General features: G+C 40.6%; 2 protein-coding genes across 3 annotated transcripts in view; both read right to left on the reverse strand.

Annotated features, from left to right (window-relative positions):
* ATP5L (ATP synthase, H+ transporting, mitochondrial Fo complex subunit G) lies at positions 4,950–13,432 on the reverse strand. Its single transcript, XM_005689515.3, has 3 exons — positions 13,119–13,432; positions 7,262–7,422; positions 4,950–5,809 (listed from the first exon to the last, which is right to left on the reverse strand). The coding sequence occupies exons 1-3, from the start codon at positions 13,168–13,170 to the stop codon at positions 5,711–5,713; spliced, it is 312 nt and encodes a 103-aa protein (XP_005689572.1). The 5' UTR covers positions 13,171–13,432; the 3' UTR covers positions 4,950–5,710.
* Positions 15,288–24,100, reverse strand: part of UBE4A (ubiquitination factor E4A) — a 37,493-nt gene continuing 28,680 nt past the window's right edge. The window contains exons 17-20 of one of the 2 annotated variants that reach the window (XM_005689513.3): positions 22,024–22,204; positions 21,407–21,554; positions 19,890–20,047; positions 15,288–18,292 (exon numbers count right to left, since the gene is read on the reverse strand). In XM_005689513.3, coding sequence (XP_005689570.1) covers positions 18,163–18,292; positions 19,890–20,047; positions 21,407–21,554; positions 22,024–22,204 — 617 coding nt within the window. In that variant the 3' untranslated portion in view covers positions 15,288–18,162. The remainder of the gene's footprint in view (positions 18,293–19,889; positions 20,048–21,406; positions 21,555–22,023; positions 22,205–24,100) is intronic. The other variant, XM_013969509.2, reaches the window with a different exon arrangement.

Here is a 24,100-nt window from a genome sequence, read left to right on the forward strand (position 1 = left end):
TGTACTTTCCTTAAAAAGCTTATAGTTTAGCAATGGGAATAACAAATGTTAAATGTGTCATTAGGGTACAATGCTGTGTGCTATTAAGAGGCCCAACAGGAGGGCAAAGGGAAGCCGTTTAAGAAAATCAGAAAAGACTTCTCAAAGTACAACAGAGATATACAGGTAGAAAGAGGATAAAGGCAGAGGGAATAGCATTTATAAAGGTACATATTCATTAATGGATAAATTAACTTATTAATCACATCTGTATTGAGTGACTATGTACTTAAAACTTGGGATATATCAGTGAACAAAATAGATTTTTAAAAATTTCTGCCCTTTTGGGGTTTGCATTTTTTAGCCAGGTAAATCAATAAACATAACAAACCAGTAAATCATGTGGAATGTTAGAAGTTGAAATTTTTGGAAAAAGGCAGGGCAGGAGAGGGGTATTTGGAGGGAGGTTTCTGGCAATTTTAATTAGGATGTTTGGGGAAGCTCACACTGAAAATACTGAGTGAGGTGAGGAAGCCAGCCCTGGGAATACCTTGAGGGAGAGCATTTCAAGCTAAGTAATCAGTAGTGCTAAGGCAGGAGTTGCCTGGAGTGTTTAAAGAAGCGCAAGGGGGCCAGTGGAGCAGCATGAGAAAGAAGGTGGAGGGAGGTGAAAGCTAGATCTTGTTGGGCCTTGTAGCCTACTGTAAGCCTACTCAGATTTAGCTTTGAATCTGAGCAAGGCAGGAACCACTGAAGTGTTCTGAGCAGAGGAGTGACATAATCTGACTTACCTTTTGATAAGATCACTTTGACTGAAGTAAAGAATGGACCACAGACAGGAATCTTGGAAGTGGGAGGCCATGTATAAGGGCATTTCAGCAATCCCCATGAGAGGTCAGCACTTTGGTGTTAGCAGTGGAGGTTGTAAGAGATAGTCATATTTTGAAGGTAGGACTTCTTGAAGGATTGATGTGGAACATCAAAGACAGGAATCAGGGATGACTCCAAAGGTCTTTAGCCTGGGCAACCAGAAGGACAGAGCTGCCATCAGCTAAGAGGGAGAAAACTGTGGAGCTGGTTTGGGCTGGGAATGGGGAAGAAAATCAGGAGTTCAGTTTGGATATATTGAGTGTCTATTAAATACCCAAATGGAGGCAGAGAGGCATATAAGCCTAGAGTTCAGAGGAGAGGTATAGGCTAGAGCTATAAATTGGGGAGTTGTCAGTTAACATGTGTCAAACCCTAAGCTTAAATGAGATCTCCCTTTAAGGGAAGTTTTTAATGGAATGATTGCCGGGGGCGGGGGCAGAACTGAGCCTTATGTTTGGAATAGTTCAAAGGAAAGGAGACCAGAAAAGGAACCTAAGAAGTGAACAAAAAGCAAGGAAGGAGGAAGGCCAAAGGAAAGCTCTGGAAGTCTATCAGAGAGTGCATCAAGTAGGAGGAAATAGCTGAGGCCAATTTTACTGAAAGATCAAATGAAGTGAGGATTGAGAAGTGACCCATTTAATGTGTCAGAGCTGTTTCAGTGGAGTGGTAGGAATGAGTGCTGGATTGGAATGGGTTGAAGGGAGAAAAGGATTTGGAGACATTGAGTACTGATAACTCTTGAGGTGTTTTGCTGCAAAAGGGGGCTAATTTTGTAAAAAAAAAAAATGGGTTGGATAATATGTATATACACTCTTAGGAACAACAGAATAGGGGGAGAAACTAATGATGTAGGAAAAGGGCAGACATGATAGCAGCACAGACCTTGAATAGAGGGACTAGCTTTAAAAAGGAGCATGATCTAGGCAAGGTGGAGAATATGAGTGCAGATAGCAGTACGTGAGATGATGCTGTGGGAGTCAGTGGAAGTTCTCCAGATGTTTCGGTTTTCTTAGTTAAGAAGCAAGCCAGGTCATCAGCTGACACAAATCGTAGCCCAGAGAAACAGTGTGGTTGTCAGGTAGCGCTTAGCACTAAGCGCCTTCTCAAGGTTTTGATCATGAATATAGTGAGACTAGCCACCTTGGCTGTTTCCGCCAGCTGCACTCAGCTACATGGGTGCAAGTACAGACTAAGACTAAGCGGATTTGGCCAAGGATGTGGTTTTGGCAAATGAATACAACAAAATGAGAGGCAAAGCAGTTCAGGGTTTAAGACAGTGATCCTGATAGACTACGGAATATAAACAAACTGGGTAAGGAAGGAAAAGAGGACATCAGGTGTAAGGGAGGTGTCTGATGGTCATGGTGCCTCCAAATTAATAGTTGGGCTATTAGAGGGAATGGGCTGGAAAGATAAGGAACAGGTCGTCAGAGAAAGGGATGTGTGAAACAGAAACTGTGGAGTGGCTGAATTTCTCGGTAACGACAGGAATGAGTGCCCAAGGAAGGTGAAGACACAACCGCTGGACTTTCTAAGGGAACTGAGGATAGTTAGTTGGAAGCATCAGTTGCGTCAACAGTTCTAACTTCAGCATGCATCAGAAATTAGATCGCCAGTTGAAACAGACTGCCAGATCCCACACCTAGGTTCTAGGTAGGGCCTGAGAATTTTAAATGTTCCCTTTCTCTGAAAACTACTGATCCGTGTATATGTTGAAATTATGCAGAATTGAGACAGAAATAGTTTTGTAGAGTGACATAAAGTCAGGAGGAAAAATTTACCAAGAAATATAGAGCAGCCCGGTGAGTGGTAGAAAACTGACCATCAGGGGCAGTGGGGTACATAATCTGAAAATTAAAGCTTTGAGCCTTATGGGGACTGGTTAGAAACTGTGGCTGAAACCCTGCTTGGTGCCAGAATGAGATTAAAGCAAGGCTAAGGCATACTGTCAAGGCTAAAGGCCTGGCATGTATTTTATCAGTATTTTAATAGCATCAGGGCCTTTCATTTCGCAAACAGGCCTGGTAAGGGAATCTCTGGTGGAATTGCTATTGTATTCATCTGAAAAGTGATCATGGTCATACCAATTTATATTTCAGTAGAAATGAAAACCACACTAATTAGGAAATATTAAGTCTCATAAAACTAGGTATCACTTTACGTAAGATTAGGTAGCCTGATATCTAATGGGACAAGAAAGCTTAAGAGCTTGATAGCAGGGCAAAGGACTGGGAATATACAATACAGAATGGAACTGTGATTCAATGGAAGGAAGTATGTAAGGAGTAAAGGAGGGGCAGACTATGTGGGATCACCCCTGGAGCCCAACTGTGGTCCCACTGATTATGAGATCCTAGTCAAATCACCAACTGTTTCTGATGCTTAGTTCCTAACTTCTTAAGTGGGTCTACCATTTATGCCACATGCCTCAGAGGAAAGCTGAGGGCTAAATGAGATAGTGCTATACAAATATGAACTATTTAAAAAAGGCAAGCTATACTGAGCTATCCTTAGAAATTTGGGAAGCATATATACTTCCTTCAATGCGTTTTCATTTCCTGTCCTTAACACAGCCCAATCCTTAATGTGGCATAAAGACACTTTTTGATCTGGTCCCCACTATCTCTGTTCTCACCTCACTACTCTCCTCTGTAATTGGAGTCAGCTGTACTGTGCTCTCAGAACCCCAAATGCACCAGATCTTCTCACTCACTAGTTTTGCAAGACTGTTTTTCCTGCTCAGTATACTTGTTCCATTCTTGGTTCTTATTCTTCTGTTTTTTTTTTTAAAAATTTTAACTTCACATCTCTTTTTCTTTCTTTCTAGGTTGTTTTATCTTGAAGTCGCACAGTTGTGTCTGACTCTTTGTGACCCCATGGACTGTAGCCTACCAGGCTCCTCCGGCCATGGGATTTTCCAGGCAAGAGTACTGGAGTGGGTTGCCACTTCCTTCTCCTAGTTTACTTTAGATATTAGGTCCTCTGACAGCCTCCCTTTGTTTGGGACTCTGGGTTGAACTCTTCCATTCATACCTTGTACTTTCTTCATTACAAAACACCACGTTACCCCAACTGTATGCTTAGAGTAACCAGACCAAGCTCTGTGAAACAGTTAACAGTCTTGTTCATGAATGTTTCTACCATTTAGCATACCTGGATTTAGGAAGTGCACCATAAATATCTGAGGTACACTGAAGTTGCCAATGGCAAAAACCTGACACAAAAAACTTCAGTCAAAGACAGCCTGAACAGCTCTGTGCTAGGAGGGAAGACATTTGGGGTTTAGGAGGTCAAAATTAACAGGCCTGCAGAAATGGCTGCTTCATGGAGTCCACTGCTATTTTAACACAAGAGAATGCTCTACATACACTGTTAGCCACCATACACCAGAGGTGTGCCAGATGGCAAAGGAGGAGGAAGTAGCAGTGAAGTGAGTAGTCAATATTTATTTTGAGGACTTTCTGGTGTGACCATGTGGTCAAAATAAAATCACATTACATACCATGAATCAACTATGCTCTGTAGGTTCTTACTAGTGCCAGTGGACCACATAATACCTTTAAATTAAAAAAAGTTAATTGCACTACTCACTCACACATGCAAGAGAAACTCACGAAAATCACCGTTATTGTAGTAGGGTTTTCTCAGTCTTCTGCTATGCATATTTTAAGTTACTGAATGCTTTTGAAAAGAGGTAGTTTCAGTTTTGACCACCTGCAGTAAGCTAGGCATTATCTCACAGTTCAGAGTAGCAGTGTCTCCGTGGAGAGTTCTTGCCTATTATGAAGAAAAGCTCTGCCCTTTACTGGCTGAAGCAGCAGTGTTCTGAACCAGCTGGTGAATTTGGGATTGACTGGATAAAGGTTCAATACTGTTAAAGGATTAATACTAAATTGTGAGCCATGCTTTTCCAACATGCAATCGTTTTTTGGTTATCAACAGCTGCTATTCCATGTTGTGCAGTGGCTGCAAGAGAGTCACCACAGATGCAGAAATGTACCAGTGAGCTATTCATAGATGGTAAGAACCCTAGGAAATGCCAATGAATGATTAAACCACTCCCAATCCTCAATAAAATGGCTCCAAGATAACAGACTTATACCAATCACTTACATTTATTTCAGGACATAATATACTATTTAGGCCCAAGGAGAGTACTAAATCATAACCCTGTTAAATATCTATAGGATGTTTTATTTTTGCAAAGATAGGTCCTTAAAAACTGGACAGATTAATAATACAACAAATATCAAAATCAGATGAAAAATACGTTATTGCTTTCATTCACTCTGTCCTAATGTTAAAGATGTTACAAAGATACACAGATTATCATCATGCTGTTCTTTTGGGAGGCTATATTCAAGCTGACAAGGTGTTGTCAAAGGGATCTTTCTCTGATTTTTGCAAAGAAAAACTGCCCAAATTGTATTCTTAATGCTACGTGATTTAACTGTATCATGCTTGGCACATGGTATTATTATTTCTCCTACTGGAGCAAGTTCTCATTTTCTCAAAGCCTTCCCCCCAGCTTTTCTAGAAATAAAGCTTAAATATAATTTATTTCAAGCTTTCAGAATAAAGTTAACCTCATTTATATAGGTACCAGGTTGGTATACTCATGTATATCTTTTCCAATTGCAGGCTAAGCAAAGGCATGCATTTAGAACTGTATTAATACATTAAAGCAAAAGACAACCCGACTTAATTTCAAGACAAATTATGACCTTCCATGTAGTGTTTGATAGAGAAAACACTGATTCTGACACATTGTCTTATTTTATTCAAATAGCAGTCTGTTCACACATGGTCCAAGAACACTTGAATAATAAAGCAAATATAATCACACGTTAAAAATTGGTCTTCAAACATCATAGCCAATGATGCCACGCTTGCCTATGATCTCGCCAACATAAAACCACATCCACACCTCAGTGGCCACCAAACCATTCAGTAGAGCTTCCTGAAAAAAGAAGCACAAATTTTAATGTACTTTTTTTTTCTTATATATTTAAAACTATTCTTTTCCAGGATTAAGTGACAGAGAATATAAGGATGCTATTCAAATTAGAGGGCAGTTTTAGCCAAAGTCAAGAATTACTGATGTTAACTTTAACTGCTGAGAACCCTTGAACTTTCAATTATGTAAGGTAAGTAGTCCAGAGCTTATAAATTCTTTCAAAGCATTCTTTGAAGACCTGAACTGACTTAACCCTTTCATTATTAGTTTATGAGACACTTTATGAGCCCTGAAACAACCCACATCCTGGAAATAGCTGCCACATTTAGAAAGGGCATTCATATGAAAGGATGGCTATAGGAAGGCAAGTCTCTGAACAGACATTTCTGTCTGGCCAAAGAAAATCTGCTGCAAGATGAAGTATTCTATTTTTCCCTTTAGACATCATTTTTATTCATTTATTATTTGGTTTAATTCTTTTCAAGTATTCAGCAGTTACTCAGTTTCACAGATGAGTATTTTAATGCCATAAAAGAAAATGTACTGAGTTACAGAAAACAGTGTTTCATACAAGCACAAATATGGATCTTGAAACTCAAGTTGAAAAACAAAACCTTTCCACAACAAAATTGGGCCTTTTTCTTTTAGCACCTGGAAGTAAATTTTCCCCTTCAAATGAAACCAGAAATACTGGAAATCTCTTGAAAAACAAATATATTTTCTAGAACGCAGGTTCTAAAGCCAGCAATAATTTATTTAGGCTTTTTGTATCCTGTGCTTAGATCAAGCAAACATAAAATCCAAGTTCTAATTCTCTTTTGGCGGGGGGGTGGGGGGTCAGTCGTGGTGGGGGGGGAGTGTGCCGAGAGGCATATGGGATCTTAGTTCCCTGATCAGGAATCGACCCTGTGCATCTGACACTGGGAGTATGGAGTTTTAACCACCAGTCTGCCAGGGAAGTCTGCAGATTCTAATTTTATAGTCTTTAGGTTTTATCTCCACCCTTCATATCATATTATATGCTTCTAGGTTTTGGTGTTTTTATGTCCCATGAGTGTTAGTTACCTGATTGTGATATAGTCCAAGAAATCTTTTGGCCAAATTGGGGAAAGTTTTAGGACTACAGACAAAAAAGTACAGAATCAACAAAGCAAGTCATCCTATTTTAATGCACCAACCCCAAATAGGAAACAAAAAAAAGCTACCCAGTAAAAAAACCACTTCTTCATTATAAAATTATTAAGAATATAAGACATACAACAGTCCAATTATTTCAACCCAGATGACAAAGTTAGAAAGGTGAATATCTTTCTCCGCAGTCAAAAAAGAGATCATCTCTCATTATGCTGGTTCCAGCCTCACTGAAAAATACATATATTAATCAAAACAATCAGAGAAATCCCAAGGGAAGACATTTTCTATATGCACATACGTTTTCATTTAGCCCATAGTTACCTTAACAGTGAGCTGTTTGAAGCTACCAGTTTTAGCACTGTTGATAATTTTTTTCAAGCTCTGAATTGCTGTAGGGATCTCAGCAGGGGTTGGAGGAACCAGCTCAACCTTGGCATAGTACCAAAACGTGGCCAATCGAGGCTTCGAGTAAGTCACAGCAGCTGGAAAACAAAACAAAACAAAAAACCAGGATGAACTCACTAGAGACCGAAAGAAGCAGATGTGTGGGCTGGACACAAATATTTATTCATGCATCACATTCATTCACCGCTTATACCAAATGTGCACCCGGTGTGAAAAGTCAAAGCTGCTCCGTGGTAACCAGAGGCTTTTAAAGATACAGAACACCTGTGTCACAAGCCAGTTCAGTCAGGCAGGAAGCTATAAGCACATCCAATTATGCCAGGACCTCACCAGTGGCCAGTACCAGAGTACTGGTACTTCATTTATTAATGGCAAATCTAGTTAACTACAAAGTTACTAGAAGTTGGATTCAAAAACAAGAAAACAGCAGCAATGTAACTGTATTTTCCTGTAGAGACAAGAAATTGGGGGGGAAGTGGTGAAGGGGAGGAAAGAAACTAAGTAGAATGGCATCCTTAGGAATAAGATTAAAACTTGTCACAATATTGGCCACAAATCCAGATGGAATTATACCAATTAGTACCCATTTTGGGTATCCTCATCAATATGTGCTGGATTAACAAAAGCACAGCTGCTGTTCCTTCAAAATACCACAAATAATAAAAATAAAACCTACATGTATTGTCAGGAGCAGCCAAAACTTGAATCTGTTATTAAGCTGAAATTCTTCAGTAATAGTAAATAGTATTTACTATTGCAGGAAAAAAAAGATTTTTAATGAGGTTAGATGGGAGACTATGGTAGTGATTCAGCAGGAGAAAGGTATTTTACATAAAAAATTACAAGACAGCATAATAAAAATTGCACAAATACATAAGCATCCATCAAGTGTCTGCTGTTCAAAGACTGATAATCCAAAGCTCCTGGCACTTCCCCTGTTATTAACTGCCTGTATTTAGGTATTTCACTACTCTTAAAATTACTATCTCCATCATCCCCTGGCTTAGGGCCATGGGTAAATCTTTAAGCAGATACAAAGCTGTAATAGAGAATTCTAAATAGAACTGCCAATACCAGTAAGATGGTGTTATCAAGGAGAACAAAGTCTTAACAGTCAACAAACTGTCTTTTAAAATTATCTTCAACACACAGATATAATACTCTTAAAAATACAAACAAATCAGTACAATATATAGAAACGCTATACTTAAGTTAGTAAATTTGCTTCTCAGGGAGCACAGGTTAAAAAGTTTGAGACTGCTTTTACATGTATACAAGGGATGAACAAAGAATAAGTGAATGAGTGGTGGATGATGGCAGCTAGGTTTCTTACTAAAATAGAGGGGTTTTAGATGGGGGAAAAACATATCCAGTGGTACTGGATTAGAGTTGGAGACATTCAGTATGAATTCATGTTTAGTTGACATACAGGTGGATCGATATAGAAACTACAGTAGACCCTTCAACAACATGTGTTTGAACTGTGTGGGTCCACTTATATGTGGATGTTTTTCAATAAATATGTACTACGGTACTTCATAATCTGAGGTTAGTTGAATGAATGGATGTGCAACTGTGGATATGGAGGGCCAATTGTAAAGTTATATTAGGATTTTCAATTCCATGGGGGTCAGTGTCCCTAACCCCCACATTGTTCAATGATCAACTGGCGTTGTCTACACACCCATGGGTGAGTATACAGATGGTCCCCAATCTCCAATGGTTCAATTTACAATGAAAGTGATACACAGTCAGTAAAAATGAATCTTGAATTTTGATCTTTTCCCAGGCTAGCCACAGTGGGTACCATACTTTCTTGTAATGCTATTTCAATGGTGGGTACTGGTAGCAAGCTGCAGTTGACAAGCAGTCATGTGTCATGAGGGTAAACAACCAACACACAACCATTCTGTTTTTTCACTTTCAATACAGTACTCAATAAATTACATGAGATAATCAGATTTAAAAAAATAAAAATAAAAACAGGCCTTATGGTAGGGGATTCTGCTTAACTTTAGGCTAATGTAAGTATTCTGAGATCAAGGTAGGCTAGGCTAAGTTATGATGTTTGGTGGAATAGGTGTAACACATGCATTTTCAACTTACAATATTCTGAACTTGTGATAATTTTACTGGCATGTAATTTTCTTATTAGTAGAGGAATACCTATATACAGATACCTCCTTGTCCACTGTCAGGGCCTACAGGCAATGATATTCTAGTACAGCCATACCCCCTTATCTGTGATTTTGCTTTCTAGTTTTACTGTCTGTAAAACTTACATGGAAAATTTCAGAAATAATCTCTAAGTTTCAAATTGTATGCCTTAGTAGTATGATGAAATCTCATGCTGTCCCTGCTCCATTCTAATGTGACATCACAATGCCTACATCATGCTCCCCACCTCATCCCATCACATACACATTATAACATCTCACTCACAAGAAGGATGAGTACAGCACAGAAAGATTATTTTGAGAGAGCAAGCCCATGTCCACACTTTTATGGCAGTGTTGGTCGCTCAGTCATGTTTGACTCTTTTGCGACCCTATGCACTGTAGCCCGCCATGCTCCTCTTTCCATGCGATTTCCCAGCAATACTGGAATGGATTGCCATTTCCTTCTCCAGGGGATAATCCCGATCTAGGGATCGAACCCAGGTCTCCCACATTGCAGGTGGATTCTTTACCTCCTGTGCCACGAGGGAATTCCTGTGGCTTGAAGTCCTGAAACCCTTTATCAGAGTATTTTATTATAATTGTTCTAGTTTATTATTGTTGTTAATCTCTTACTGTGCCTAATTTATAGATTAAAATTTATCATAGGTATTCTGTGAGTAAAGGGTGATTAACACAGTCGAGTAGCAAGGAACATACCCAGTATCTAGATCTTAGCCTCAAAATGCAATTGTCAAATAAAAGGAACTAGGGGTCCTTGGAGAAAGGGCAAATTCTAAGGCTGGGGCAGGAAATACACAAGTCTGGGAAATTTCCTGGCAATCCAGATGTCAGGACCCAGTGCTTGATGGGGCCCAGGTTCAATCCCTGCAGGGGAATTAAGATCCTGCAGGTCATTTGGCATGGCAGGAGAAAAAGTCACAATTATCTCACAATACTGGAAAAGTACAGGGGGATGTCAAAGGGGCAGAGGTGCCAAACTGACAGGGTTCTCAATGGCCAAAGCTGGAACAATCTGAGCAACAAAATAAACAATGTACTACTGGAGGTACAAGGTATGAAATAAATGTACATGAGTCCATACAGTATGGACTGAACAAATATTAACAAATGGGGAACAGACATATCTTTCTCACAGAAGAAATTCTATTTAAATATATGTAAATATTCCCTCCTATAGGAGAAAGAATCCTGACTCTGCCTCCCCCAATTTAGCTACTTTCTTCTAAAGAACAGAGTATGGAAAGGAAAAAATAGTATCTTTAGGAGAAACCTAGTGAAACTGCCTTAAGTGATGAGAGCTAACTGTACTAGTGAGCACGCATGGATATCACTTGTTGATGTATCCTGATATGTGATTAGGAGGCTTCACGTCCGTGGTATTCCTTCTCAAAATCCATAGCTCCATGGAGCTTCCCTGGGGGCTCAGTGATCAAGATGCCATGTTTCCTCTGCAGGGGGCACAGATTCCCCCAGGCCACCAGGTACAGCCAAAAAAAGAAAAAGAGAAAAAAGAAAAAAATGTCCATAGCTCCAGACTCATCATGACAAAAACACCAGACAAATCCAAATCGTGGAACATCCTTATAGGATAGATACCTAGACAGAGACCTACATAAATACCTTGAGACTGTCAAGGTCATGAAAGGTAAGGAAAGACCGGGAAAGTGTCACATACACAGGAGACTAGGGAGACTGACAACTCATTGCACTGCAGTACCCTGGATTGGCTCCTGGAACATAAAGAGATTAACTGGAAAAGCTGGTGAAATCCAAATAAAGTCTCCAGTTTAGTTAAGTAGGAAAAAAAATAAAAACAAAAATCCCCAGACTCTACGATCTTTTTGGGGGAAGTCTGATGAAAAAAATCACTTATTTTTGTAAGCTTCTTTGTCCTCCAGGAGAATTAACAGATAAAATCAGTAATTTTTTTTAGATATTTAACATTGATACCACAGAGTTAAGTGACAAAGCAAAATGCAGCTCCACTTTAACATTCTGGCCCAGCTGAGTTCTCCTGAGAACTTCTGAAAGGATAACAACGTTTATCTTTACATTATTCATAATAATAGAGGAAATGGTTGATATAGTTCACAATTGAAGTTATCTTCACATTACTTTTCTTTTTGTAAATTATTATTAAAATTAGTTTGCAATTCCCCAAGACGCTCCACCAAAAAGATGTGAAAGCCATGGAAAGTGAAAGTGATGTCGCTCACTCCTGTGCGACTCTTTGGGAACCCGTGGACTGTAGCTTACCAGGCTCCTCCGTCCATGGGATTCTCCAGGCAAGAATACTGGAGTGGGTTGCCATTTCCTTCTCCAGTGAAAGCCATGGAAGGAGGGTAAAAAAATCCATCTGAAATCTGTGATTATAAATATTAGCCTCAAATCATCCATAAAGTCAAAATAATGAAGCCACTACTACTTCTTGTATTATGTAAAAAAGTAGAGCTTTATGTCAGTCAAGTTGCAAACGTAAGTTCTTTGGTAAAGTGTGTAAAATGACAGTAATAGTAGTGGACCATGGGTTTCTGTAGGAGAGGATCAAGTATTTATAGCATCTGACACTGTCAGGCCTTCGGTAACTCACTGTTCCACTGCTGATGAAGAAAAGGGAGGAGACAATGAATAAGAAAATACCGACCGCAGTAAAACAGGTTCAAAAATTTACACGTATTAAGAAATTCATTCTATTCACTTTCATAATCAAATCTGAGCGAAAGCCATTCAGAGATGTGCTTCAACCGCTTACTAGAATACAGCACTTACAGCACATCTAGCGAAGAAGCTTCCGTCTGCTTAACTGATCTCATTTGGGGGATAAAATGAATAGCTTGCAGACAAAAGAAACATTTACTGAGAAGACTACTATTCTGGGCTGTGACTATTCAGGGTTGTTCTCCAATACAGCGTTCCACCAGTGAAGGACGCATTCAGCTTTTTCAGAGTATCCCCACGAGCGCTAAGCAGTGATAATAAGTATTACTGTTTACACATATCGCTTTCTGTGTTTACCGGAGCAGGAATACTCGACCGTAATGCTCAGTTCCACCTAAAATTTTCCTTAAAGGGGAAGCATTTCAGTATCTGGTCAAAATAAAAAGCAAAGGCAATGTTTCGAAGGTCATCCATCCTTAGAAATTCTGCAGCCTTCCAAATACTCCAATGAGAAGCAGGCAAGCGGATGGGACCGTATTTCCATGCTTTCACGCGTTTCTGCCCGCCGTCTCCCTCGCTCTCGCAAAAAAGCCATCCCTTCCGTATTCCTCCTCCTGGAGGTCGAAGGGCGTCATGGCGGCTGCAGCCGGGCAACTCCGGCAGTCTGCACATTCCCTCCCCTCACGGTCGCGGTCAGAGTTCAGAACCTCTGGGTAGCAGAGAGAACCCAAGCCGCAGGCCTGGCCAGCGGAAGGGTAGAAAGAACCGCAAATCTGTCTTCTCCCTCACTCCGCCCCCCCACCCCCGCCCCAACCCCTCCACTTCAGGCCCGGCCAGCGGCGGCTCCCTCCGGTCGCTTGAGTCCTCTCCTCGGGCCCTCGCAGGCCTCCCCGCCCGCCCGGCTACCCGCGCCGGCTGGCTGACGTCTCGCTCACCGTTGACCAGCGCCGGGGCCTTCTCCGCGAGGTTACGGACAAACTGGGCCATGGTCCTAGGACGGAGAGCCCGTCACCCCGACTGGCCGGCTGAATGTCACCCGCCTGGAAGGACCTGCCACAGGACCCCGGTCCGCTTCCAAGGTCAGGCCTCTCCTTTCCGCGCCGGTCCGAGATATTTAGGTGTCCCACTGTCTTTCCAGCATCCAGTGGGCCAGTTTCTTTTCTTTAGTCACAGAGGAGAAAGTGGGTACGAAAAGATGAGATCAGAGAGCACGTAAAATACAACGGAGTTCCGCGAAGACGCAGGCATTTCTCTGGGCAGCCGCTCGCAGAGGTCCGGAAGGCCGGCGTGAGCAGGGAATGCGCATGCGCCATGCACCTCCCGGGCAGCCCGAGGCGCAGACCTGGGGTTTTTGGGGTGGGTTTGCAGCTTTTTTGAGAGAACGAGACAAGTTAGGGCCGGAAGGCATCGCTGCAGTTTTTCTAGGCCAACGTACTCGTCTTACAAAGGCAGAGAGGGTCCTAAACCAGACACGTAAAGTTAGGGGCGGAGCAGGCGCCACAACTTGCCACCTCAGCCCATTGCCTTTAGTTGACCTTTTGTAATCCCTGTCTCCCTTGACTCCCGTATCAGGATTGGAATCCAGTTCCCCTCATTCCCTAACCAGCTGCAAGGAACTGTGCAGATACAAGGGACAAAATCACATTTACTGAGGGCCTCCAGTCTGTCAGCCTTTTTGGAATTTAAAGAAAGCCTCTGTGTTAGGTAGTGACCTCACTTAAGACGGGCATTGGTAAATAAATGGCTACAGAGCTAGTGAGTGGCAGCGTTGGGATTTGAAAAGGTGGCAATGGAAACAGAAGAGGCATTAGTACAGGATTATGTGTAGTGCTGATGTGGGAAGGTTTCTTACAGAAGGGGATCCTTGGGTTGATATACAATGGAACAGCTATGTACTACAGAGCTGAACTTTGTGGTTAATATGACCGGAAGAAAAGATATACGTAGGGATGTGGCCTTCGATGAAGAAAACAATAAGTAATATACCCGGGGAAGCGTAAATAGAAGTAAAACTCTGATGGAATAGTTAGAGGTGAAATGAAAAATCACAATGAATCAGGACAGTGCTTCAGCAAAGGAGTGATTCAGTTGCCTGGTACTCCAGAGAGGTAAAATTAAGAATTAGAAAATTAATGTAGCTATATAGAAACATTAACTAAAGCAGGTTCAAACAATTAGGACAGAAGCCAGAGTGAATGAGTGAAGAAATATGGCCATAAAAGGATAATGGTCAGAAAACCAAATATGAGTGATAGGAAAATCAATGGAGATTGAAGATGGAGAAGTGGGATTGACAAGATTCTGAATGAGACCGGAAATAAAGTTGGAGTGATTAGCCTTGGAGTCTTGGGGCCTTTTCCGCAGATGGGATGATGAAGTTTGAAAGTGGAAATTCTGCAGGCTATGAAGTAGAGGCAAGGTCATCTGAGTGTGAAGGGCAAGTGGGAGGGTGGGAGAAAATTTAAGAGGTTGAAATTTGGACTAGCTGTTTAAGTTAAGGACACATAGAAGGGTTGTTAGGGAACATTAGGGACAAGTCTGCAGTTGTACCACTCCAAAGATGGTGTTATTTTTCTCCAATAGTAGTCTGTGGCTGGGATCCTGGAGCAGAGGTGAATGCTTGGGTTAATCTGGGCTGAGGTTTTGCATAGCAGGGGTACAGAAACAAGGGGCAAGAAAGTGGAACTTGATAGTGAATGATTAGAATGAAGGACCTGGGGGACTTCCCTGGTAGTCCAGTGGTTGACTCTGAGCTTCCAATCCAAGGGGCAAGGGTTCAATCCCTGGTTAGGGAGCTGAGATCCCACATGCTGCAGTGTGGCCAAGGCAAAAAAAAAAAAAGAAAAAAAAAAGACCTGGGCTTTAAGCCAGATGAAAAAAAGTGAAGCCAAAAGTGATCTGCTTAGGAAAAAACATGCCCCAAGACTCATCTGAAGATAACTCCAGGGTCCAGAGGCCTGGTAAGGCAGGTTAGGTCAGCCAGCCAGACATTTGCTACCACCTTTTTTAAAAAAGTGATGTTCAGAGCCCTGTAAGTTTTCAGAGGGATTTCTGAAACTGCTCCTAGGTTTTTAATACTATAATAAAGGAAATGATAACAAAGGTTTTAAGTCAGATGTTCATTTATTAAATACAGGCTTTGAACAAACACCCCCAGGCAAGTTTGACAAGAAGTAACCTTCCTGGAATGTTTCAAAATAGTTATGTTGATCAAGTTTTATTTCAATCAATCTTTTTGTCATTTTGTTCATTTTCTTTGTTTCCAGGTTCTTTTTCTTTTCCTGTTTACCAGTTAGAGCATGTGCATTATTTCCTCACATGACATCAACAGTGCAGCATCAGCCTCTGGCTTGTAAAGGCACCCAGTAGACTTATGCTCTGTGCAATGGCTGCTTAGCAACCAGCATCAAATAAAGTAATGAAGCTTTTGTAGAGTGTGATACCAAATAGCAACTGGCACCTTCACCTGCACCATTAAAAAAAAAAAAACCTTTGAAGTTTCTTTCGGTTTTCACATATCCATTAAAAACTATATTAAAAACAAACAAATCCAGATTGCTTGATAAAGCCTACTTAAATAATTTTCCAAGTTTAGTATTACCCTCTTAGTAAGCAATACTAGAGCTGATTAAAGAGTCTTCATTTTTCTATCATACTCTAGCAAAGTCAACACATAAAGCCAGGTATGTCAGAAAGTCTGCTCTAATAGATTTAGAGCTTGCTTCTGAGTTCTAGACACCACCACCCCTCTTTAAGCTTCCAAGTGTCCATATGCACCATGTTGTACCAAGAGAATTTTTTAGTCTCATTTTTGGGATGTTCTTGAATTATGTCAAGGAAAGGAAAAAGGCACAGAGGACACTTGGTTTCCTTACCCATAGTGGCCTTAAGCTATGCACTTGCCTTTGTGATGAGTTTAAAGATATTCAGCAGCATTCATGGTGCTATAGCCACTCATAGAAAGTTTCAGGAAAAGAGCTTTAAAAAAAAACTGCCAGAAAAGACTTACAATCTGAAGACTTAATACAGAAGTGGAATACAGACACAGATACAAGAGGCAGCATAAGGTTGTTAACTGGAAAGCTGCTGGGAACAGCTGCCTTCTGAGGTTTTGTGCCCACTTTTTCCTTCCTTTCTTCTATAAAACTCTGGTCTTTTCCTCACTTCTTTTAAAAGTAAAAATATCCTATTTGATTGGGTTTGGAAGATAAATGCAAGCAGATTGAAGCTTATTTTATACAGTTCATTCTCAGAGAAGTAGAAGATAATAAATAGGAAATGAAGCTCATTTTCAGAAAATAAATCCTGTCAACCTGTGCCTTAGAAGCCCAGGGAACACACTGAATTACTATCATACGTTCTGGTATTTTTGAGAGTCCTGGACTGCCTTTTTCACTTATAAGCACAGTGACAGGCAACATCTACTTTTTATCTAGTGTGGGATGCCCTCTAACTTCAGAGTTTCCTGCTGGAACCATCAAAAACACATCAAGGACTGCTTGTAACAACTTGAATTGGATTACCATAAAACTACCATCTTATTTCAGAGAGGCTATGGTTAACAATACTGTCCTTGAAGTGAAGCAATGACCTCTACTTCTAGATCATATCACTCTTGTTAGTTGTATTTTTGAGTTTAGAGGGATACTGGTATAGACAGTCCACAGGGGAATGAGACTTACTCAGCATGTTAAGCTGCACGATTTAGTAGGGAGCTCAAGCTCAACTTGTAAAGTGAGGGGCCCATCCACCTGCTAAATAACTATATAGGGCTAAGTGGATATTTAAAATGGCTTGTGGACACGGTTGTGCTCAAATTCCTATTCTGTTAATTGATGACCTAAGGCTGAGTTAGAAGCAGCTCTTATCAGGTCATAAGCCCAAACGAACATGAACTATATACATTTTTTGTCTAGAGTAAGTGTTAGTAAACACGGCCACATACTGCATATATCTTACCACGGAAGAGACAATATAAAGTGGTTCTCTGTATTACACTAGGCCAATATAAAAAAGTACATGGTGTGTATGTATATATATATATATATATATATACACACATACACACTGAGATACACTGCTGATATTAGTGTCTTGAAATGACATGTCTCATGGTTACAATATTTGTTGCCTAACTTTTCTACACAAGCCTGGTCCTTGATTTCCAGTAGATAAAAAGGGCCCCAACAGCCTTTTTTCACCTTGAAGTTTTCTGAATAAAGTGTCGAAACTGCAAATTTGTTCTACCAATCCTCCTAAAAATATTATAGGGCTAAGTTTTCTGTGTAATGACAACTCCATGGAGGAGTGTTTGCCCTCCAAGGTATCTCTGAGTTACAAGAGAACACAAAACTGAGAGCTACCCACCGAAGTTGCATAAGATTCCTATTTCCATCTCATCGGTCATCTTATTAAAAAAATCTACTCAAACATCAAGGTATCTGCTTTTATATAAAAAGTTATTCTGTAACAGTGTAGAGCTGTAACAAGGAAAAGGGCTGGGTCATGAAGACTAACTAGTAAAAGTACCTTGATAACACAGGACTTTCTGATATCAGCTGTCACTGAAATATGTGATATCATATACTTAAAAGCAGTGCTCACCAAAGATGCTTGAGCAGTTTTTGGAGAAGAAATAGTAAGGAGGCGGGAGGTTTTAATAGCTGAAGTTAATATAATTTAAGGTAGGAAAAGGGAGAAGGAACAGGAAGAGAGAAAAAAAGGTAAAAATTAGTGATGATTTCTAAATGTGGTGATGCTATAAGAAGTATAATTTCCTGTAAGCTAGGTGCGCTGTAAAGTTCTTAGGAATTTTAATTATCATAATTTGAGCAAGAGCAGTTCTCTAATTCAGTAAAGGGAAAAAAAATAAATAAATAAAAGGCAAGAAAAAGGAAAGGAACAGAACCAGAAAGAGAGAAACCACAATTGTTTATCTACACTCTGGGGTTGGTTTTTGGTTTGCTTAGGTCACAGTATTTATTCAAGTTGCTCCTTCTGTTGTTGTTTCCTCTCTGCGAGCCACCGTTGGATTTTTTCTTTCAGTTCTGTGTTTGGCCGGATCTGGTCCATGGTGAGGGGACTACGGTTAAAGGGATCTGTTTGGTCACTGGGACAAAGAGAAAAAGGGAGATGGGGTTATTTCTGTAAGTTCTCACATCCTCAGCCCAAAACAGAACCTCTGGGCATCTCACCCTGAGACTGAAGCTAGAGGGTATTATTATGATTCTGAATCGAGTGCTAGCTTGAGGTTAGAAAGAATGAGATAAGAGAGAGTGTGATTTAGGAGAGGTTTCTTTGCAGATTATTTACTTACTTTGTCTCTCTGCTTAACAAACATTATCTCAACATTGCTCTTCAGATGGTGTGTGTGTGTGAATGTTAGCTGCTCAGTTGTGTCTGACTCTTTGTGACCCCATGAACTGTAGCCTGTCAGGCTCCTTTGTCCATGGAATTCTCTAGGCAAGAATACTGGAGTGGGTAGCCATTCCCTTCTCCAGGGGATCCTCCTGACCCAGGGATCGAATTTGTGGCTCCTGCATTGTAGGCAAATGCTTTACCATCTGAGCCACCAGGGAAGCCCTGCTCTTCAGATGGTATTTGAGTCCATTTCCCTAAGACAGAGACCCTGGACAATCATGTCAGCATAAAGAGCTGTTTGGAGTTTTAGTGACAGACTCCTGCAACAGTATAGGATGTTAAAGGATAAAGCTTTGTAGACTGACACTTGGTTTAGTTAACTGACTGCTCTTTAACTAATGCAGATTATGGCTTCCTCCCAGGTAAGATGATTTATAACATATTTTAAAGGCTAATATATCTTCTTTCTATATTCTGAAGCCACAATAAAAATATAAATTCTCAGTGACACTTTGGAAAAGACATACTGCCCAGCACAGCATCATGCATATAGTGAGTGCTTAATCACAGACCATCAAGCAAAACATCCTTTTTTCCAATATTTAAAAAATATTATTTCCCTAGATCTGGGTCAGCTTATATAACTTCATTTTAAATAGGCAGAGTCTCCCAGTACCCATTTCTATCTAATGTACTTAGAGGAGACAGGCTGAGGAAAACTTGAAGTCACCATGGCTGAGTCTTAACAGCTGGAGCAGAATGTCGGAAAACCCATATGATGAGTGTAAAACCTGAATTAAAAAAAAAAAAAACAACAAAAAACCCCAACAATCTGTCTTTTATATTTTTACAACTAAAAGTGAAAGTGAAAGTTGCTCAGTCGTGCCTGACTCTTCGCGATCCCATGGGCTATGTAGTCCATGGAATTCTCCAGGCCAGAATACTGGAGTGGGTAGCCTTTCCCTTCTCCAGGGTAGCTTCCCAATCCAGGGATTGAACCCAGGTCTCCCACATTGCAGGAGGATTCTTTACTAGCTGAGCCACAATTTCAGGTCAACTTATACTCCAGGTTGATATATTTTATAATAAATATTGATAGGAATCATTTCCTTGAGGAAGAAGAGGTAAGGTTAGTGCCAGCATTTAACAGAGTGTCTTATATCAGATGCTGACATCCTTAACAATCATGTGATAGGCTTCTACCAAAATGCCTCCTCCACACAGCACATTAATAAACTAACAATCTGGGGTACCTACTGGGTGCACAGTACTGTAGTGGGAGAAAAAGATGACAGCAGACAAAGGTACATGTTTACTCCTGAGGCTGCTTTTGGGGGCTGGCTCACCTGAGCAAATGTCTGGCAATGGTGGATCTGTCCACAGTCACTCTGGAGGACGGCAGCACCACAGGGTCAGACATCAGTGTGCTCATGATGGGGTCCAGGAACTCATCGCAGGCATCAGCATAGGTCTCCTCTTCCTGCTGTTGGAGGTCTGCTAGGGACTGAGCATAAGAACCAGCCAGTTAGGGGGAATTAACAGAAGCAGCTGAGTTCAAAATGCTCCGTGACGATTCCCTAGTCTTAAGGGGTCATTAATAATCCTGTACAGAGACAGGAATCATTTTCAGCTTTATGGGCTAAACAAGCCAAGATGGATATTACAGGAGCGAATTTAACATTTAGCCCCAACTCTGAAACTTCAGTCAGTTTGGCTCAGCTGCTAGTGGTCATGACTGGAAAGGAGTTTAAGTGTTAACAGGGAACAAAACAAAACAAAACACCACAGACAACATCCATACTTCTGACAACAGCTCTGTTGTAAGGGGATGCGAGGTTGCAGGGGTTCTTATTTGCATAATTACAGAGTCATTCATGCAGTCTGTGTATGAAAAGCAGTTTCCAGTTTTAGGTACAAACAGGTATAGGAGTTTAAAAGTGGCTTCAGCATTTGATTCCTTCATGACTCTACGTCCTCAGGGATCCATCTGCCTAAGCTCTAGGCAAAGATGAAGCCCAATTCAATAAAAAAGTAACTCAATGAAGGGAAGACTGTTATCAATTAGGAAGGTTTTCCATTAGACTCTGCCACAATTTTTTCTTTTTCATAATTGTTAATGAAGCTGCTCCCACCAAAGGGATTAGCTGAGTACAATATAGTATTATAATCTTTAAAATGTATGGCCATTCCTATATAACCCAATTACAAGAGAACAGAGAAAAATCAACAAAAATCAATGACTAGAAGCTACTAATCCTGAATTTTATTCGAAAAAGTTGTTAATATCACAGATTTTCAAATCTATTGGTAACCCTGTACAGAATTTTCATAAAAACAACCTATTAAAAATCTGTTAATTCTTTTAGCAGAAGCTTCTTATTTTTCTGTTCTCACCTTCATATTGAAAAGAATATTACTATTAAAGAATGTGGTCGTTTTACTTATTGACTGGCCAGGAGGATTCATTATTTATATTTTCTCAACACAATGCACTTTTCCCCCATGCTGCTAAGTCGCTTCAGTCATGTCCGACTCTGTGCGACCCCAGAGATGGCAGCCCACCAGGCTCCCCTGTCCCTGGGATTCTCCAGGCAAGAACACTGGAGTGGATTGCCATTTCCTTCTCCAATGCATGAAAGTGAAAAGTGAAAGTGAAGTCGCTCAGTCATGTCTGACTCTTAGGGACCCCATGGACTGCAGCCTACCAGGGTCCTCTGTCCATGGGATTTTCCAGGCAAGAGTACTGGAGTGGGTTGCCATTGCCTTCTCCATTTCCCCCATAAAGTTGAGTAAAAAAGCAAAACAGCTGAGTTGACAATATGATTTTTATTGAACATGTTAATAAGCAAATTATCGTCCTCACCTTGATTCTCTCTGCTAAGTTGCTGAAAGCCACAATCATATTCCCAGGCTTATTTATTTTCTTCAGGACTCGGACTGTCTGTGCAAAGAGAGTTGGGGAGTAGGAACGGCCATCTTTGGGCACAGTGGCACAGAAATTCTCCTCGTCCCTGGAAGGTCAGCATCAGAGAGAAACTAAGCATCAGAGGGTAGATCAAAGAGGGCAGTAACAGAGGGCTTGAGGAACAAAGTACCCCATCACTTAGGTATCATGAATGTTCTTTTGTTATGGAATGATCTCTTCTAATTTTTAGGAAGGAAGTCTTATCAAGTATCTGGTGACCATAAAAATATACTGGTTAAAAAAAAAAAAAACTACTGCTTTTCCAAACAATGAAACAATCAGTAAAGTTTACCTTTGAACAGATTAAGGCAGAATGCTGGAAATTCTAAATAACATCCCACAGGTCACACGAAATCTAATGATTTAAAACTGCAGAAGACTACTTTGTCAGCCAACTTGAAACAAATCTTTTCTACTTCCACATAATTATCAGCTAGTTATTTCATTCTATTAGCAAAACCCCCAGTTAAAACATGAGCAACCCCTCTGGCCTGCCCCATTTAAATCTCAGGTACCCAAGATTTAAGTAGATGGTGCAGATATCTGAAACGAGCTGCTGGGGTTTGAAGTCAAATTCACTGAAATCCTTGACTTTTAAGGCCCCCATCTTGGGGCCAACCAGGTGCTGCAGGAAGTAGTTCAGCATGGAGATGATGCGCTCGGCCAGGAAAGGATGCACAAAGAGGGACTTGATCTCTGGAAAAAAGCCAAAGCCTGTGAAAACCCAATCCACTAGAAATCTTCAACTTACTGTGTCCTAGAGTTTTACTTAGAGACCTCTGGGGTCTGCTTTCTTTGAAATACATTTTCACTGCAGTAATATTAGAAAATATTAGATAAGCAAAGCAAACAAAATACAAAAACAACCACTCAGAGTAAACACTAGTTACATTTTGCTAATATGTCCTAGCTTTTCTCTCCTTATTTACACACACATACATTTTTAAAACACAGTGATTATCACATTATATATACTCTATAACTTTTCTCGTTAACAGTATCATAAATATCTTACCATTTATAGGTTCCGGTGCTGCCCAACATGGCAGCCACAGGCCACATGTGGCTATTTAAATGAACTAAAATTAAGTAGAAGACTCCAGTCTCTCGGGTACACTAGCCACACAGCAAGTGGCCACTCAGTGGCCAGTGCGGCCGACAGTGATAGTACTGGACAGTACAGATTCACTATTTCTGTCCCATAAAGTCGGCTTCCCAGGTGGCTCAGTGGAAAAGAATCTGCCTCCTAAGCAGGAGAGGTGAGTTTGATCCCTGGGTTGGGAAGATCCCCTGAAAAAGGAAATGGCAACCCACTCTAGTATTCTTGGCTGGGAAATTCCATGGACAGAGGAGCCTTGTTGGCTACACTGGGGTTAAAGAGTTGGATATGACATAGCAAGTAAACAACAATCATATACAGCACTATAGGACAGTGATGATTTATACCCTTTTTAACAACCACATATGACTGCACCATGAATTATTTATTTACTCTATCTTTGTTGTTGGATATTATGATTGTTTTAAATTTTTTCCTGTTAAAAGTATTATACTAATTGATGAACTTCAATGTGTATACATACACCTTTTAGACTTATTATATCCTATAACAAATTTGTAAGAAACTGACTGCTAGGTCACTAATTCCAAAATACACATATATGCCAAGTGCAACAAGCCAAGTAGAATACAGCTTGTTTAGCATTGCTGGTTCTTAATTTTTCCATTTTAGTCATTATATATTGACTCTACTACTGGTGACAGTTTAGTTCATATTCTTGTCCCTCTTCTCCTAATATGAATTTCCCTAATATATAAGCAGATCTTTGGAGAAATAATTTAGATTTTTTATTAAGAGCATGAAAGTATCACTTACAGCAGAGCCACACAGTATTCTAAAAATTATAAAAAGTAATAATAATAATTATATATATATCTATATACACACACACATACCTTTTTAGGGCTGACATAGCAAGATACTTTATTGGAAAGGGGTGCATGGGCGGAGAGCAGGAGTGTAAGGGAACCCAGGACGACTGCCCTGCCATGTGGCTCACAGTCTCAGGTTTTATGGTGATGAGATTAGTTCCTGGGTTTTCTCTGGCCCATCATTCTAACTCAGGGTCCTTCCTGGTGGCACATGCATTGCTGAGCCAAGATGGATGCTAGGGAGAAGGATTCTTGGAGGGGGTAGAGCAAGTGGCATCTCCTTTTGACCTTTCTCAAATTCTTCCGATTGGTGGTAGTTTAGTTCCGTGCTCCTTACCAGGACCTCCTGTCATAAAATAACTCACGCTAACTCCTACTATGGTGCCTGGACAAGGTAGGCAGATTCAGTCAATGTGTTTCCCCTAAGAACTCCCAACTCAGAGACTTCATGCTCAAGATACTTCTTGGGAATGGGGCAGAGGTCTCTTTGTTCTGTAACTGATTTCAGCTGACTGCTGCTGCTGCTAAGTCGCTGGAGTTGTGTCCGACTCTGTGCGACCCCATAGACGGCAGCCCACCAGGCTCCTCTGTCCACAGGATTCTCTAGGAAAGAATACTGGAGTGGAGTGGGTTGCCATTTCCTTCTCCAGTGAGCTGAGA

This window comes from Capra hircus, chromosome 15 (genome assembly GCF_001704415.2).
Source record: "Capra hircus breed San Clemente chromosome 15, ASM170441v1, whole genome shotgun sequence".
NCBI classification, from domain to species: domain Eukaryota; kingdom Metazoa; phylum Chordata; class Mammalia; order Artiodactyla; family Bovidae; genus Capra; species Capra hircus.

Excerpts from the sequence above, each read along its gene's own strand:
- ATP5L (XM_005689515.3), bottom strand. The coding sequence starts at position 13,170 with ATGGCCCAGTTTGTCCGTAACCTCGCGGAGAAGGCCCCGGCGCTGGTC. Across the intron at positions 7,423-13,118 it reads GGCCCCGGCGCTGGTCAACG|CTGCTGTGACTTACTCGAAG; the intron begins GTGAGCGAGACG and ends TTTGTTTTCCAG. Across the intron at positions 5,810-7,261 it reads TCAAACAGCTCACTGTTAAG|GAAGCTCTACTGAATGGTTT; the intron begins GTAACTATGGGC and ends TTCTTTTTTCAG.